Source organism: Hemicordylus capensis, chromosome 2 (genome assembly GCF_027244095.1).
Source record: "Hemicordylus capensis ecotype Gifberg chromosome 2, rHemCap1.1.pri, whole genome shotgun sequence".
NCBI lineage: Eukaryota > Metazoa > Chordata > Lepidosauria > Squamata > Cordylidae > Hemicordylus > Hemicordylus capensis.
In genome coordinates this window covers 246,222,050-246,240,344 of record NC_069658.1, presented here as the reverse complement: position 1 = coordinate 246,240,344, position 18,295 = coordinate 246,222,050, and the positions used below count along the sequence as shown (strand labels likewise).

Here is an 18,295-nt window from a genome sequence, read left to right as displayed (position 1 = left end):
GATCACTGAGAAAGCCAAAGAATACCAGAAAGAAGTCAATATGTGCTTTATTGACTACAGAAAAGCCTTCGATTGCGTCGACCATGTCAAGTTGTGGAATATCCTTAGGAAAATGGGCGTCCCAGAACATCTCATTGTTCTCATGAGAAACCTATACACAGACAGGAAGCCACAGTCCAGATGGAACATGGTGAAACAGACTGGTTCCAGATCGGCAAAGGAGTAAGACAAAGCCGTATACGTACTTTCTCCCTCTTTATTCAATTTATATGCTGAACATATACTGAAAGAAGCTGGACTGGAAGAAGATAAGCATGGTTATAAAGTTGGAGGAAGCAACATCAATAACCTGAGCTACACTGATGACACCACTCTGATAGCTGAGAATGCGGATGATCTTCAAGCTCTAGTAATGAAAGTCAAAAGGCACAGTGGAAAAAAGGGACATTGAAGGCCTTGGAAAAAATATGTTAGTGCCGTGACATGTCTGTACCTACAAAGATTAGAATCATTTGGACAATGGTTTTCCCCATGACACTCTATGGATGCGAAAGCTGGACTTTGAAGAAGCAAGATAGAAAAGGCATTGACACTTTTGAACTTCGGTGCTGGAGAAGACTTTTGAGGATACCATGGACAGCCAGGAAAACAAACAAATGAATCATAGAACAAATCAATCCAGAATTTTCACTCGAGACACAAATGACTGGGCTCAAACTATCATACTTCAGACACATTTTGCGAAGATCCAGTTTCCCTGAGAAATCCATTATCCTGGGGAAAGTTGAGGAAGAAAGAGGATGACCAGCAGCAAAGTGGACAGCCTCGATTACGACAGCAATTAATGCACCACTGAGAGACCTTAAAGGCCAAGTTGAAGACAGATCATCCTGGAGAGAATCTATCTATGTGGTTGCTAAGAGTCAACACCAGCTTGATGGCAGTTAATCAATCAACAGTAGTAGAGGAAAGGTTTTCCTGTAGCTCATCCGTTTGAGACTGACCTCCACACAGTGACATGTTCTAAAGCAATTTTTCATGCTGTGCAATAAAGAAATCTGTTTGACTGACAGCCTCAGAAAGAGATGACATGACATGACATGCATGCACAAGGTGGAGACATGTTTGGACTATGGGAGAAGAGTAATAAGTAACACTGTATAAGTAACACTTTCTACCCCAGGGGTTCCTAACGCTGGATCTCAGATATTGTTGGACTGCAACTCCCATCATCCCCAACCACAATGACCATTGTTGCTGGGGATGATGGGAGATGTAGCCCAACAACATCTGGGTATCCATGCTTAGGAACCGCTGTTCAACATTTTTCCCCCTTTAAGATTTGTGATGCTAGTGTGCAAGTCAGTTCCAGAGGAAGATATGTCCTTGCATTTCCATCTCTATGAACTTGCAATTAGTAAATCTGTCTATTTCACTTTGATCTACTGCTAGCTATATTTTGTGTCTCCCCACCCCCACCCAGAAACATGAAGTTGAAATAAATCTAACATTTGTCAATTGAGCTTTTTTTTTTTTTTTTGCTTTTTGGGGAGGCAATATTCTGTGTGTGTGTGTGTGTGTGTGTGTGCGCGCGCGCGTGAGTGTGTGTGTGTGAGAGAGAGAGAGATTAATTGTTGATTAGCATAACAGAAATATAATGGGCAAGATGTTTCGGCTTCTTCTGCAGCTGGGGAAGAACCATCGTTCAGTGGAAGAGCTTCTGCTTTGCATGCAGAAAGTCCCAGGTTCAATCCCCGGCATCTCCAGGTAAGGCTGAGGGAGACTCCTGCTTGTAACCCTGGAAAGTCTCTGCCAGACTGTAGACATGATGGATGGACCAATGGTCTGACTTGGTATAAAGCACTTCTTATGTTCCTACTCCGGATGCCTTCTTATGTTCTGATGCCAAAAGTCAACCCAGATCAAAGTCCTTTCTGGGGATGGGGCCATAGCTCAGCGGAAGAGCATCTGCTCTGCATCCAGAAGGTCACAGATTCAATCCCTGGCATTTTTCTGGTAAGGCTAGGAAAAAACGCAGCCCAAAACCTTGGAGAGCTGCTGCCAGTCAGTGTAAAATTTGTAAGACACTGTATAAAAAAAATATCCCGGCCAACTAGGCAAAGAGGCACCTTTTAAAGTAGTAGCTCTCCAGGGCTGCACGACTGTGGCCCTCTAGCTACAGGAGTTAGACTACAACTCCCATCATGCCCAGCATGGCCAAAAGTCAGGGATGATGGGAGCTGTAGAAGGGCTGAAGTTCAGCCTTGGGTTAGGGATGTGCACAGACCCGGTGGGGGCCGGTTCGACAGCGGGAATAACTATAAAGGTGGGGGAGGGTGCAATCCTCCCCCACCGCCACGTTCCCCCCGCCGGCCCTTGGTTTCCTCAAAGTCCGTGGGGAGGTACAGCGTACCTCCCTGCCACCCCGTTGCCCCCTTTACCAGAAGTAATTGGAAGTACTCGACACATGTCGGGCACGGACACTGAAGAAACCGAGCACCAGCAGGGGAAACACGGCATGGGGCGGGGGGGGAGGGTAAGTGCACCCTCCCCCACCCTTAAAGGCAGACACCCCCATCACCACGGTCGAGCCTTCGAACCGGCCAGTGTTCGAACCTGTTCGGAGGCCCGTAATAGGGCCTCCGAACAGGTTTGTGCACATCCCTACCTTGGGTTGGGTGATAGAGAGTTGTCGTGTGTACACCAGGAAACAAGACAGAGACACACATCCGCCAGCCGCCTTCTCCGTTTTCTTTCTCCTCCTTTCCCTTCTGTGAGCAACTGTGGTTCCCCCTCTACTGACAAAGTCTTTTCTCTCCCTCTTTTCATTGGCTGACCCTCACAGAAGGGTTCTACAGCAGCCATTTTTAGGCTTCTTTTCTTGCCACCCAGAAAAAGGTGATCACTGATCCCCACGACTCACATGAATGGTTTGTTCTCAAGAACAGCTTTGCTGGGTTAGGCCCAAGGCCTGTGTAGTCCAGCATCCGGTTTCCCACAATGGTCCAGTCAGAAGCTTCTTGGAAGATCTCGGGCGCTTCTCGCCAGCACTGGATAGGGCCTGACTTAGGATAAGAAGGCCTCAAATGCCATGTGCCTCATTACAGGCACTCCTCAAGTTACAAACATCCTACTTAACAAACATATTAGGGAAAGTCCCTTCCTTGCAAACACCAACCCGCACGTGTAAACAAGTAGTCACTCTGTACTTATTTTCTGTTGGTTAGAGGACTCTTGAAGAGACACCAGAGTAGGCCTCTTTAAAAAGTTGGCAACTCTGTTAGTAGGGTTAGTAGTAACTCCGGCTAAAGCTATTCCTGAGAAGGGTTTTCCCCCTACTATTTTTTCCAGTATTTATCACCAAATCAAGCCAGTAACATGCCCAGGATTGCTTTCAATATTCACCTGGAGATGGATGCCAATTAATCCGTGGAAATTCCAGGCCAATCCTAGAGGGTTGGCAACCCTCTCTGTTGGCCAAGAGGTACATTAGGAAAGCCCACAAGTTTGGGAAATCAGTTCTGTGTATCACCTAGTAAGACCGGGTAAAGATTGTTCAGTCCCTGGAATCTCCCCAGAAGCCTGAGAAATATTTGCCTAAAACTCTGAAGAGCTGCAAATCTGCATAGACTGGTTGCTCAACTTTGGCCCTCCTGTAGATGGTGGCCTACAATCCCCATAATCCCTGACTATTGGCCACTTCATCTGGGGATTATGGGAGCTGTAGTTCAAAAACAGCTGGGGGGGCCTAAGTTGAGCAGACCTGCGGGCCGGGGTGCTGTCAGACCATAAATAGCTAGCTGAACCAATGCTTTGCTTGGTATATGGCAGTTTCTTATGCAAGCTCTATTGACTCTTTATTCCTTTTGTTTTAACCAGCCCCTCTAAGGCAGACAAAGCTTCACCTGCTGGATTTCTACAGTTTGAGGCTGCTGTTACAGATACTAAAGCAGAGCCCGGAAAATATAAAAGTTGGCTTCCTAGTTTTAGAACTTCTTTTTGGGGAGGAAAAAAATCAGTCATCTTCATAGTCGACCAACTACATGTTGGGCAGCCGAGGGTTAAACTAGTAGCTCAGTGATTCCTAGAGAGGCAAGGGACTTTGGAGGACTAGAAAGGGGGAGGGGATGTCTTTGCACCAGGCTGCTCCTTCCCTATTATCCCCACTATATCCAGGCTCCTCCCCTTCCCCAGAAGCTGGATTTTGAATTTCTCTCAGTACTGGGGCTTTGGCTGGCAGACACGTGGGAGCAGTGAGTTCAAAGGGGCCTTGTTTGCATGGGGTGGGGGTGAGATCCTAAGGAAAAGACAGAGAAAACTCAAGAGAAATATATATGTATTTGGGGGAGGGGTGCAGTGTCGGACACCTGGGATTCCTAATCCATGCAGCTGTTTTCTCCTCTCTCCAGCTCAAATAATAAGGCGGAGTAGAAAGAGAGAGATTTCTTATGGATTGGTTTTATTGTATGGCAAAAAATGCAAAACCACGGAACCCATTTGGTGTGGGTTTTCCTTTGCTTGTTTAGAAAGCAAAGGAATGTGTCGATAAGGGATATGGATTAGGATATGTCTGTCGAATAATGTGCAGGATCAGGGTTGGAGAGATGGCTGGTATGAACTCCGCTAGGTTGCCAGCTTTTTAATTTTTTTAAGAACATAAGAAGAGCCCTACAGGATCAAACCCAAAGTATTGGTCTTTATCTCCAACATCTGATACTGAGAGATCTCTTGGGTCTAAAGATGTAGCTGGTGTGGCCAACAGCCACCATTAGCTGTATCCAACTTTTATGGATTTGTCTCATCCCCTTTTAAGGCCCTCTGAACCAGTGGGCATCTTCTGGCTGCTAATGCCATCCATTCATTCCTTGGCATGTGAAAAAGTCCTTTCTTCGTCCTGAGCCTTCGTCACAGCACCACAGAACATTAGCGTTGGAAGGGGCATTAGAGCTCTTCAGCCCCCTGCTCAGTGCAGGAAACGGCTACATCATCCTTGATAGATGGTCATGGAGCCTCCGCCTGAAAACCTCCAGCAAAGGAGAGCCCAACACTGCCCGAGGTGGACTGTTTCATTTTCGAACAGCTTTTACAGTCAGGAAATTCTTCCCAATGTCTATTTAGCTTGTTCCTGCTTCCTTGTCGTTTCAGCCCATGGGTTCTAGTCCTGCCCAGTATCAGGACTATATAACTATTATCATAGTTATATGTAGTTATGTAAACTATGTATATAGTATGTAGTCATAACTAGTATATAGTATCAGACTATATAACTAGCACACACAGATATAGTTGTATTGTATTATGTGTGTGTCGATATATATTTCTGACTGTAAAGGTAAAGGGGGCCATCAAGTCGATTTCGACTCCTGGCAACCACAGAGCCGTGTGGTTTTTGTTGGTAGAATACAGGAGGGGTTTACCATTGCCTCCTCCCTATATCAGGCTACTGCCCAATATAGTAGCAGCAGGGATTCGAACCAGTAACCTTCTGCTTGTTAGCCAAGCATTTCCCCTCTGCGCCACTTAAGGTGACGTATTTGTGACTGTATCTGCGTCCATTTTAAAAGTGAACCTGGATACTGGCCCCTCAAATGCTGGATACAGATAGGATGTTTAGAACGGCTGTACCTGTGTTCAACGTAACGTGTGAATAACTGTATTTGGCCACTCCAGACGATACTTGCAGAGCAGCCCTTGCCACACTGAAGAGATGGGCATGCACTGAGAGCATGCATCACTGAAGGCTGCCCTGATGCACTGTCGGGGTGTCCTTCAGTTGCATAGGAGGGGCATTTAAACAGGGTTTGAGTGCACATGTACTACTACTACTACGGATATTTATATACTGCTTTTCAACAAAAGTTCCCAAAGTGGTTTACATAGAGAAATAAAAATAAATAAATAAAATGGCTCTCTGTCCCCAAAGCGCTCACAATCTAAAACAGAAACATAGGACAGACCCAGCAACAGCCACTGGAGGGATGCTATGCTGGGGATGGATAGGGCCAGTTGCTCTCCCCCGCTCAATAAAGAAAATCACCACTTCCAGAAGTGCCTCTTTGCTCAGTTAGCAGATGAACACTCCCTCTCACACAGTTGGCACTACTTCTTAACATTCTTCCGCGACGTCAAGGTGGGCGCGCCTCCGGCTCATTCCCACCCTCTTCGCATGTGGTGAGGGCTGCTCTGTTGATATCGTCTGATTTAGCCCCTCGTGTACAGATCTGTCCCTGTTTACACTATACACTCATTGTACAAGTAGTGGGCAGGATGTGTAAATAGGGCTCTGATATGGTTATTATCTGGCAATGCAGAGGTTCTCGCTTGGGTGTTACTGGACTACAACTCCCATCATCCCCAGCTATGGCCATTGAGGCTGGGACTGATGGGAGTTGTAGTCCAGAAATGTCTGGGGACCCTGCAGCATACTGGGTACAGCACCTACTAGAGCAACCCATTTTTCTGTGAGGCACTGCTGGAGAGTGCCATGGAAAGAGCAGCGAAAGGCAAAGCCCATTCTAGAGATTATTTGGAAAAGTGTTGAAAATAAAACTGCCATCGTTGCCATACCCTTATAGTAGAGCTTGACAACTCCCCAGCGCCTAGCAGCCATGGCACCTGTTGACTTAGCACATCTTCCTTGGATCTAGCCAACCCAAAGACCTGGGAGTCAGATAATGGACACTCGACAAAATTGCTGGACTTTATTATTGTTGTTGTTGTTGTTTACATTTATATCCCACTCTTCCTCCAAGGAGCCCAGAGCGGTGTACTACATACTTAGGTTTCTCCTCACAACCACCCTGTGAAGTAGGTTAGGCTGAGAGAGAAGTGACTGGCCCAGAGTCACCCAGCTAGTCTCATGGCTGAATGGGGATTTGAACTCGGGTCTCCTTGGTCCTAGTCCAGCACTCTAACCACTACACATCTTCTTTGGATCTAGGAGCTAACCCAAAGATTTGGGAGTCAGATAATGGAGACTCGACAAAATTGCTGGACTTAATGATGAACATTGTGGAGGGGGAGGGAAAATGGGTTTCTCTTTATCCCCTTTACAAGTAGCATGGAACAGAAACAGGGCTGACTGAGACAAATATTTTACTAAATAACTGAATATCCCATTGAGATCACCAGGAGAGGTCCATCTGCAGTTGCCACCAGCTCGTCTGGTGGCTACTCGGGGACGGGCCTTCTCTGCTGCTGTCCCGAAGCTTTGGAACATGCTCCCTGCTGAAATAAGAGCCTCCCCATCTCTGACAACTTTTTAAAAGTCTTTAAAGATGCATCTGTTCACCCAGGCTTTTAATTAAATATTGTTTTAATAGTTTTAACATTGTTTTAAAATATTATTTTAAAATTTTAACTTCTTGTAAAGTTTTAACTTTTTCTGTTGTCATTTATTTTGTTTCAACTAATGTTTTTAAAAAAATTCTGTTGTCATTTATTTTGCTTGCGGAAACCGCCCAGAGATGTAAGTTTTGTGTGGTATTAAAATATGTTAGATAAATAAAATATCCCAACCTAGGTGCCACGGATAAATTTCTAGGCACTATGGCTCTCTGGCACCTGGGATTTGTCAAGCCCTACATTAGTAATACAAATTGGTCTGTCCATTAAGGTAAACCTCTATTCAGACACTATGGTGTGTGTGTGTGTGTGTAGGTTCAACATGTACATGTTGTTGTGTGAATGACTGTAGATGCATTCATCTTAAAAGTGAACCTGGATGCAAACCCCCGCAAATGCCAGATACAGTTAGGAAGCGGCACTATTCTACGTGTGTTGAACAAAATGTCTGGAGAACTGTACCTGTGTGCGTACACTGTAGAGATTGTACATGTGTTGAACATACGGTGTGAATAGTACTTTTGGTCCCCGGTAACAAGAAGATTCATACCTGTTTTTGTCTCTTTCAGGTGAAAGCAGATATTGCTAGTCGACTGGGAGGCTGCTAGTAACTCCCGGAAAGAAGAGGCTGTTAGTAACTCCTGAACAGCCTTTGGTTTCTGTAGGCTTTCCTATACCTTGAAGGAACACCCATTGCTTGAGATGGGTTGGCGGAAATGAACCCATTCCGGGATGGGGTTAGACATCCTTTCTCACCTCTTCCATGCAGGAAGTGATAGAAGCTTTATTAATATGGGGCCAGAACTGGACTAAGATTGTTGATGACAAGCGGAAATGGCCGTAGAGCAGGAGACAGTGGCAACCATGGGTTTCCAGTTCGAGACTGTGGAAGAGGAGGCCGTAAAAAGAACAGGAGAGACCCTGTGTGTTGGGACTTTCACCGAGTTTGCAAACTGGGCTGCACAGAGACAGGCTAGACAGGAGCCTGAGGAGGAATTGGCCCAGAGCTGGGAAGTCCAATGGCAGGAAGTGCTGAAGGCAGTGCACGTGCCTGACTGGGAGAACCCAGAGTTACCGAAGACTATGCAATGGGAAGTTGCCAAGTCCTTCCTGGTTCCTTCCCAAGTGGAAGCCGGTTCCGATAACCGGCCTAGAGGAGCGGTGGGCGTTGAACTTTTCCAGGCCTCAAATGGAGGAGGCCCAAAAGTCACTGATCACCTGGACTCCGGGGGAAGGGGAGACAGTGGAGAAGCAAACAAGGAAACTTGGAATGAACCTGTTAACAGTGTGGAGCTGCAGCGTCAACACTTCAGGCTGTTCCGCTACCAGGAGGCCAAAGGGCCCCGTGAGACCTGCAACCAGCTTCGCAGCCTTTGCCGTCGGTGGCTGAAGCCGGAGAGCTACACGAAGGAGCAGATGCTGGAATTGCTGATCCTGGAGCAGTTCCTTGTCATCCTGCCACTGGAAATGCAGAGCTGGGTCCGGGATGGGGGTCCAAAGTCTTGCTTCCAGGCGATAGCCTTGGCTGAGGATTTCCTGACAAGACAGGAAGAGGCCAAGAGATGGGAACAACAGGTGAGCTGAACCCTTTGTCTTAAGAGGGATCCAAAACTGGTGCTGAAGATGGACAGGGTGTCTGTAAGGCCCACACATTTTGGCCATCCATACCACCTCAGGGCAAGAATGTTCATAGTGATTTTTGGCAATGTCTGCTCCCCTAGAGATGGAAAATAGGTGATAGCATTGTTCAGGTACAGTTTTGGGTACATTATCACCCCCTTTTTTAATCCCTCCCCCAAATAATGAGGATAAAATTACAGGCATTTTTGCACACGAGATTAGGGAAATGTTTGACTAACAAGCAGAAGGTTGCCGGTTCGAATCCCCTCTGGTACTGTATCAGGCAACAGCGATATAAGAAGGTGCTGAAAGGCATCATCTCACACTGCGCAGGAGGAGGCAATGGTAAACTCCTCCTGTAGTCTGCCAAAGAAAACCACAGGGCTCTGTGGGCGCCAGGAGTCGGAATCGACTTGATGGCACACTTTACCTTTAGGGTAACAATGAACAAATTGTTGTACTTGCTCCATAGAGTAATCTTTGTAGGACATTCCTGCTAACTTTCATTTCCATTCCTCTGACAACATTGCTAAAATTGTATAGTAGTCCCTGTGTTTTTAAAACACCGTTGCAGATTTGGCTGCTGCAGGCCCGATGGTCAGGACAATGAAAGCATGATCATAGGAGAGTAATAAAAGCCGGATGTATTGCAATGCTATAAACCAGGCCTGCTCAACTTTGGACCCCCAGCTGCTTTTGGACTACAACTCCCATAATCCCCAGCCACAGTGGCCAATAGTCAGGGATTATGGGAGTTGTAAGCCAACATCTGCAGGAGGGCCGAAGTTGAACAGCCCTGCTATAAACACTGAAAGCTGGAAGTATTGCAATGCTATCACTTCTTTTCCATCCCTCAGGGTGTAGACTTTGTTACAAATCACAATGAGCATTGTCTCCCCAGATGGTAACCAACAACCCCAGTTGGCACATGTGGGCCAGGACTGATTCTAATGACACCCTCTTTTGATGCTCTAGGTCCTGGAAACATCTGCAGAGGTGGCTGTGAGTTTCTCCACAGCAGAGCAGGACCCTTCAGAGATCGAGCAAGCACACAACGCGGAGGCCAGCTTGCTAGGTATGGATTCCTGAGATCTGTCTAACATGGCGTAGTTTGGCAGAGTGGGCCTGTGTTCATGCCCCTGCCCCATGGCACGCAGCCCTGTCCCTTCCGGTGACTCCCACCTTGCTGCTGCTCCTTTTGTCTGCCACCTTTGACTTCTACAGCTGAGAAGGCCTCTCTGCTTCCCAGTGGCCCCATGAAGGATGAGAGAACCAAGAGCGTGCATATGCTCTTCATTCCCATCCGGCTTGGAGGCCACTGGGAAGCAGACCCCAATCCATTCCTCTCTCCCGAGGGGAGCGGAATGGAGGCCTCCCTGCTTCTCAGTAGTAGAGATTGGCAGCGGCTGTAGCAATCTCCACCACTGAGAGGCAGGGAGGCCTCCGTCCCATTCCTCTCTGGAGACAGGAATGGAACGGGGCCTCTCTACTTCTCAGCGGTGGATATCGATGGCAGCAGGGGGCAGTGAGGGCGGCATCCGGCAGGGAGGAGAAGGTTGGCGAGGGTCAGCAAGGGGTGGCAGGAGCCCTGTTGGGCTGAGAGGAGCCGCTGCGAGAGGCAGCAGGAGACCCAGTGGCAAGTGGGGGGAGGGTATGGCGACCAGTGGTCCCTCTAATTTTTTTCATCTCTGTGCGGAATGAGTTTTGTTCTGGGCAGCAGTATCAAGGCAGTGTGTGTGCACGTATATTCAGAGTGGGACCTTCCTGATTCAACCTGAGCGAGATCTAAAAATAACTGTGCGGACATTAAAAAAAACTTGTGTGCATATGCATATGCGCACACCTTAGAAGGAACACTGATGGAGACTCTTGAGGGGCCATCGACGACCCCCTCTCGCACCAGCCTGTGTTCTTTGAACACAGTGGGACACCAGTAACTCTGCCCCCACTGCTGTGTTGATCAGAAATCTAGGTTTTCCATTAAAATTTGAATTGGGGGGGGGGATTTTCTGGAAACTTGCCAGAAACATTCCCTGTGCAATCTCTTCTCATTCACATCAAACCTTCCTCGGATTTTTTACTATGCAAATGTTCCTGACATCCTAAACAGATTCTTGTCCAATTTGGCATGTTTTTTGACTTATATACTTTGTAAAAGAACGCCACCATATTACTCTCCTGTTTACAAATCAATAAGGAATATATGCACTCTCTCACACACTACTTGGAGATAATCACTGAAAATCATTAATTAGAACTTTGAAATGGCCAAGCTTGCCTAATAGTTGTGTTGGCATCAATTCACTCATACTAACATATTTCAATGAAAGAATTTTTAGAAATGGAAAATTTTCCACAGGAAAATGAAGTATAGGGAAGGTTTCTGGAAAGGTTTCACACTTGCATCTCTGAAGCTGATCTACTCATGTTTATGTGTTTGTTTTTCCATTTATATCCCACTCTTCCTCCAAGGAGCCCAGAACAGTGTACATGGTTATGTTTATTCTCACAACAACCCTGTGAAGTAGGTTAGGATGAGAGAGATGTGACTGGCTCAGAGTCACCCAGTGAAGCGATCCTCACGATTGCACTCCAGCACCAAAGTTCAAAAGCGTCAATACTTTTTCTGTCTTGCTTCATCAAGGTCCAGCTTTCGCATCCATAGGGTGTCATGGGAAAAACCTTTGTCCGAATGATTCTAATCTTTGTAGATATAGACATGTCACGGCATCTAAATATCCTTTCCAAGGCCTTCATTGCAACCCTACCAAGTGCTAGTCTGTGGTGTATTTCTTGACTGCTGGATCCTTTACTGTTGATGGTTGATCCTAAAAGGCAGAAGCTATCCACCACTTCAGTGTCTGCATTGTCAATTCTGAGGCTGGTTGCTGTACCAGTTGTCATTAGTTTAGTCTTCTTTACATTTAATTGTAGTCCCATTTTTTCACTGTGCTCCTTGACTTTCATTAACTAGAGCTTGCAGATCATCCATATTCTCAGCTATCAGAGTGGTGTCATCAGCGTTGTCATCAGTGTAGTGCAGGTTATTGATGTTTCTTCCTCCAACTTTAAAACTACACTCATCTTCTTCTAATCCAGCTTCTCTCAGTATATGATCAGCATATAAATTGAATAAATAAGAAGAAAATATCCAGCCTTGTCTTACTCCTTTGCTGATCTGGAACCAGTCTGTTTCACCATGTTCTGTCTGGACTGTGGCTTCCTGTCCTGTGTATAGGTTTCTCATGAGATGTTCTGGGACGCCCATTTTCCTAAGGGCATTCCACAACTTGACATGGTCGACTCAATCAAAGATTTTTCTGTAGTCAATAAAGCATTTTATTAGAACTAGCCAACCCCGCACAGAGTATCTGTGTGGCACTTTGGGGCCGGCTGTTTCCCCTTCCCTCTCCCTCCTGCCCTGGTCTCGCCTCTCTTCCCCTTACCTCCATTCCCACGCTCTCCGGCCCTCCCCCCTCCCATTGTATTGGGACACCCATTTTGCTAAGGATATTCCACAACTTGACATGGTCAATGCAATCGAAGGCTTTTCTGTAGTCAATAAAGCACATATTGACTTCTTCCTGATATTCTTTGGCTTTCTCAATTATCCAGCATGCATCAGCAAAGATGTCTCTTGTTCCTCGGCCTTTTCTGAAACCAGCTTGAGCATCCAGCATTTCCCTTTCCACATAGGGCTCTAATCTGCGTTGGATGATCCTGAGCATTATTTTGCTAGCATGTGAAATGTTAACAATATTAGGCGATGGTTTGTGCAATCTGTTAAGTCTCCTTTCTTTGGTATGCGTATGTAGACTGACCTCTTCCAATCTGTTGGCCACTGTGTTGTTCTCCAGCTTTGCTGGCTTAGCTAGATTAGAGCCTTGACTGATTCTTATTCTGTTGCCTGCCATATTTCTGTAGCTATTCCATCAGTTTCTGTAGCCTTCCGACTTGGTAATGACCCGAGTGCTGATCTAACTTCCATCTTCCTGTACTAGAGGTTCTTGCAAGTAGGGAGTATCTTCTACAGTATCCTAATGCTAGAGTATTGTATTTCTATATAATCCTAGAATGTTAAAGGTGGAAGGGACCTTGGAGGTCTTCTAGTCCAACCCCCTGCTCAGAGCGGTAAATTGCCACAGCATCCCTGACAGATGGTCCTCCAGCATCTGTTTGAAAACCTCCAGCAAAGGAAAGCCTACTACTGCATGAAGCAGGCTGTTCCCCTGTTGAACAGTTCTTCCAATTTGGATTTACTTCCTAATGTCTAGCCTGAATCTGCATCTCTGTACTTTCAGCTCATTGATTCTAATCATTGCACGTGTATTTCAATATAACACTGTGTAGCGACTATTGGTGTTTATATAACCCCCTGCTAATTGGGCACAGAGGCACCTTTCAAATGAGTGATTATTGTATTGAGCAGGGAGAGAACTACTGTCTTTATTCAGTGCCAGCACATAATGCCAGGACTGGTCTATGGGGTAACCCGGAGAGACCATATTATGCCTGTTTTAAAATGGTTGCAATGGCTGCTGTTATGTTTCCGGGCAAATATAAAGTGCTTGTTATTACCTTTTAAAGCCGTGAATGGCTTATGTCCGAGTTATCTTAGAGTGCCTTCTTCTGCATGATCCCCACGGCACGTTAAGGTCATCTGAGGAGGTCTGTCTCCAGTTATCACCAGTTTGTCTGGTGGCGACTCAGAGCCGGGTCTTCTCTGTAGCTGCTCCTGGGCTGTGGAATGCACTCCTGGCAGAAATTCACAGTTTAGGCTCGCTGTCGGCCTTTAAGAGAGCCCTAAAAACTTACTTGTTTGACCTGGCCTTCCAAGGTTTTTAAATTGTAAGTATTTTAATTGGTTTTTAATGGTTTTGAATTGTTTTTGAATTGTTTTGTTTTGAGCACTTTGTTTTAAATGGTGTTTGTTTGTTTTTTGTCTTTTAAAACTTGTTGTATACCACCCAGAGCCTTTGGATGGGGTGGTTTATAATTGTAATAAATAAATAATAAATAATCCCCCCAGTGGCTGTTGCTGGTGTCTACTTTGTGTTTTTGTGAGTCCTTTGGGGACAAGGAACCATCTTCTCTGTGTTGTATTCTATGTAAACTGCTTTGAGAACTTTCTGGGAAAAGCTGTATGAAAATAGTAATATCCATAGATACAGTGCTTTATAAAGTAAAAGAAGGCAGGTCTCTGCCCTGAGGGGTTTACAATCTATAATTCAATAACTAGAGCCCATTTTCAGTCTGGCTATTAGGGACTGTGTGTTTCTCTGTGTTGAGTGTTTCCTTTCTTTTCTTCTTACAAGGATCCGCTTACAAGAACCTTCTTCTTCTTCTTCTTCTTCTTCTTCTTCTTCTTCTACTCTGTTGCAGGAAATGATCGGCTGGTGAATGGATATGATGCGGAAAGGTCAGAACTGGAGGATCTGGAAATAAACTTTGTGATTCCAGGGGAAGAGGAGTGGCAGGAAGAGGAACAAACGGAGACGTGGAGGAATGACTCAACGGCTGGGTGGTGTGTTGACATCCCTGACATCACAGTCTCCTATCCAGAGACGAGAGAGGAGACATGCACTGCCTTTGGGGGAAATTTTACTCGGAAAGTAGGCCTAGTAGGCCTAGAGAGACATCAGAAAAACCACACCGGACCGAAGCCATATAAATGCACAGACTGTGGGCAAAGCTTCACGCGGAAAGCGAACCTCTTCCGCCACCAGCAACTCCATACAGGACAGAAGGCACATCTGTGCACAGCCTGTGGACGAAGCTTCACTCGGAGGGAAAACCTCGTGAGACACTTGAGGGTTCACTCAGGTGAGCAATAGCTGGCAGAAGCGGCTCACCCTAACTAGCCAGGGGGGCGCCACATGAGCCGCAGCTGCCTCTGGTTCCCTGCAGCTCTGTTGTGCCTTTCTCTCCTATCCCGCCCCGGCGTTAACGGGAGCCCTGCTTTCTGCAGGCTGCCCATTCATCAGGAAGAGCTGTGCAAACTGGTCAATGATTAGCCAGCCTGCAAAGCTCTCCCTGATGAATGGCCAGCCTGCAGGCTGTGTGGCTCTCGTTAGTGCTGGAGCAGAGCAGAGTGGGAGAGAGAAGCGCAGCCAGGGCTGCTGGAAACCAGAGGCAGTTGCGCCTCATGTAGGGTCCCCCTGGCTTGTAAGGACGAGCCACTACTGGTAGCAGGAAGAAAAGAGGCCCATCCAAAGAGAGGCCATAGCTCAGCGCAGTAGTGGCCTGAATGGGAGACCAGAAGTCTGAGCACTGTCAGAGATTCCCCTCAGGGGATGGAGCCGCTCTAGGAAAAGCAGAAGGTTCCAAGTTCCCTCCCTGGCAGCATCTCCAAGATAGGGCTGAGAGAGATTCCTGCCTGCAACCTTGGAGAAGCCGCTGCCAGTCTGTGTAGACAATACTGAGCTAGATAGACCAATGGTCTGACTCAGTAAATGGCAGCTTCCTATGTTCCTAATTAGGAACATTAATGAGCTGCAAGGGTGAAGAATGAGCTGCAGCTGCTTCGGTACTGGAAGCCTGTCCCCTCTGGCCCCGCCCCGGCAGTGTTTCTTCTAACAGGGATTCCCAGATGTTGTTCACTACAACTCCCAGCCTCCCTAGCTGCAATGGCCTTTGGCTGGGGATTATGGGAGTTGTAGTGAACAACATCTGGGAATCCTGGTCAGAGGGAACACTGCATCTCAGTTGTAATTGAGCTGTGCAGGCTGCTCATTTGCCGGGTTGGGGGAGGGAAATCCCTGGCAAAATACTAGCAAGTTTTTCACACCCAGCTTTTACTTCCTCTGGAATGGAGGGTGTGCATTCACATATTGGCTAGATTTACCCCCAAGTCCTGGCCTAACACTCGAACCCAGGGCTGCTCAACTTCAGCTCTCCTGATGTTTTTGGACTACTACTCCCATAATCCCCAGCCACAGTGGCCAATAGCCAGGGATTATGGGAGTTGTAGCCAACATCTGCAGGAGAGCCCAAGTTGAGCAGCCCTGCTCTAACCACTATACCACGCTGGCTCTCTTACTTGCCCCCTCTGCCAGGGTACCCAAGGTGCCCCACTACCACAAAATTTCTGGCTACTGGTCTGGGAAATGTGGACCCTGGTCCAGGTGAAATTAAGCCCTACTCGCACATTATTGTTCAATGCACGTACCGTTTATGTATGCACGTACAGAGAGCCAGCGTGGTGTAGTGGTTAGAGTGCTGGACTAGGACTGGGGAGACCCGAGTTCAAATCTCCATTCAGCCATGAGACCTGCTGGGTGACTCTGGGCCAGTCACTTCTCTCTCAGCCTAACCTACTTCACAGGGTTGTTGTGAAAGAGAAACTCAAGTATGTAGGACACCGCTCTGGGCTCCTTGGAGGAAGAGTGGGATATAAATGTGAAAAAATTAATAAATAAATAAATAAATAAATAATAATAATAATAATAATAATAATAATAATACAGATATGTAGATGGCGGGGGTGGAGCTTCTGCCTGAATGACAGCACATTCTCTCAGCTCCCTGCTCTAATCTTAAAACAAAACTCCCTTTGGTATAGTTATTTCCTTTTTGTTTTTAAAAATTATTCTTGGTTTTATGTTTGTATGTATAACTAGGGAGTATATTTGCTTAGTTTGGAGCGAGATGGGTAAGGAAAAAACGCCCTAGAGCCTTGTCTCTTTCTCCAGCTGAAATAGAGGACTGTGGAAAGAAGCTGAAACAAACAAGGATTGATAAATATTTGGCTTCAGATGCATGTCTATGTTCTACTTTGCCTCTACAAAACAGGTTAGCAGTGCTTGGAACCCCAGACGTTTCTACTGATGTTAACTGCTGCAATGAATCTATCGACTTGAGCTTTCTGAAGGCAATAAACTAAAGATAAAGCTAATGACTCCATCTTGGCTGACGCTGACTCTTGTTACCTTTACAATGTGATGTATGATAGGACTATAATGTTCAATACATGTACATTAGTACAATTCCTGTTATACCCTGCATTTAGGGAGCCTGTACCCAGGTTGACTTTTAAAATGAATGCATATGGTCATTCAAAACATATATATGTTTTCTCACTTTATTCCCACAGATCATGGATGGGAGATGAAGAACGAGGAGAAACCACCTCGGGCACTATTGAAAAGGACTGAAACATGTGAGGAAGAGAACCAGGGTGGACAAAAGAGGATCGAGATCAGCCAGGCAGAGAACTGGGGGGATAAATCCATCACTGGCCAGGATGGGACGTGCTTTGAAATCGCAGTCCTACAAACTGTACACCAAGGGACGAGAGAGAATATGTGCCCCATTTGTGGGAAATGCTTCACTCGAAAATCGGGCCTTAATAAACACCGGAGACTGCACATGGGAGAGAAGTCATATAAATGTTCCGACTGCGGGACAAGCTTCAGCCAGTTGTGGACCTGTAGAAGCCAGGAGACAATGCAGGCAGGAAGGAAACCCAACAAATGTGTTAAATGTGAAGGAAAGAGTTATCTCGACACAAGGCTTAATAGCCACACGAGGAGCCATACACGGAATAAACCCCACAAGTGCTCAGATTGCGGCCAGGGCTTCAGTTGCCGCTCACACCTCCTCAGACATCAGAGGATCCACACGGGGGAGAAACCATACACATGCTCAGCCTGTGGGAAGAGCTTCCGGCAGACTGCGCACATTGTTAAACATCAGAAGACACATGTTGGGCAGAACCAATATTTATGCTGATGCTGCAGGGAGAAACTTTCCCCTGACCTCCCACCTTATTCAGATGTCAACTGATGCAAGGAGAAAAGGAAGACTGGGATATCACAAAGGCTGGAGATTTAACTTTTTAGTCATGTGGGAAATGGGGTGGGGGGTGTAGGCCTATAGCTCTGTGGCATGAAATCCCAGGTTCAATGCTGTGCAGTTTTTAATTGTTGCTGTGGTTTTATCTGTTTGGTTTTCTCTTTTTTAATTGTTTTTATTTGGCTTATGCCAGGCGTTCTCAGACTTGGGTCTCCAGGTGCTGTTGGACTACAACTTCCATCATGGTCCCAACAATATCTGGGGGCTCAAGTCTGCGAACCCCTCAGTTATGTGGATTTTGCTGGTTTTCAGTTGTAAACCACTGTGGTGTCTTTGGCGAGTAGTGGTATACCAGTGCTTTGAAATAAAATTAAAATGATAATGTAGTCCCAGGAAACTTCAGCTAAAGGGACGACAGGTGCCAGAGCTGGCCTCTGCCTTGGGTGCTGGGGAGCCGATACCAACCAGCACAGCCAAACAGACAGGACTTTTCTAAATGGACCAATGGTCTGACCATGCAGAAGCCCGCTTCACGGCT

General features: G+C 46.4%; 1 protein-coding gene across 6 annotated transcripts; it reads left to right on the top strand.

Annotated features, from left to right (window-relative positions):
- Positions 1 to 2,650: 2,650 nt before the first annotated feature.
- LOC128342633 (zinc finger protein 397-like) lies at positions 2,651 to 18,139 on the top strand. 6 transcript variants are annotated; one of them, XM_053290211.1, is made up of 7 exons: positions 2,651 to 2,898; positions 3,880 to 4,253; positions 4,814 to 5,056; positions 7,914 to 8,919; positions 9,940 to 10,039; positions 14,347 to 14,787; positions 17,057 to 18,139. In XM_053290211.1, the coding sequence occupies exons 4-7, from the start codon at positions 8,179 to 8,181 to the stop codon at positions 17,692 to 17,694; spliced, it is 1,920 nt and encodes a 639-aa protein (XP_053146186.1). In that variant the 5' UTR covers positions 2,651 to 2,898; positions 3,880 to 4,253; positions 4,814 to 5,056; positions 7,914 to 8,178; the 3' UTR covers positions 17,695 to 18,139. The 6 variants fall into 6 exon arrangements, with proteins under 6 accessions (XP_053146186.1, XP_053146182.1, XP_053146183.1 ...); XM_053290207.1 differs by lacking the exon at positions 4,814 to 5,056; XM_053290208.1 differs by having other exon boundaries at positions 3,880 to 5,056.
- Positions 18,140 to 18,295: the final 156 nt, after the last annotated feature.

Coding starts and splice junctions, on each gene's coding strand:
- LOC128342633 (XM_053290207.1), top strand. CDS start 8,179: ATGGCCGTAGAGCAGGAGACAGTGGCAACCATGGGTTTCCAGTTCGAG. Junction 10,040..14,346: donor CGCGGAGGCCAGCTTGCTAG/GTATGGATTCCT, acceptor ACTCTGTTGCAG/GAAATGATCGGCTGGTGAAT. Junction 14,788..17,056: donor ACACTTGAGGGTTCACTCAG/GTGAGCAATAGC, acceptor TTATTCCCACAG/ATCATGGATGGGAGATGAAG.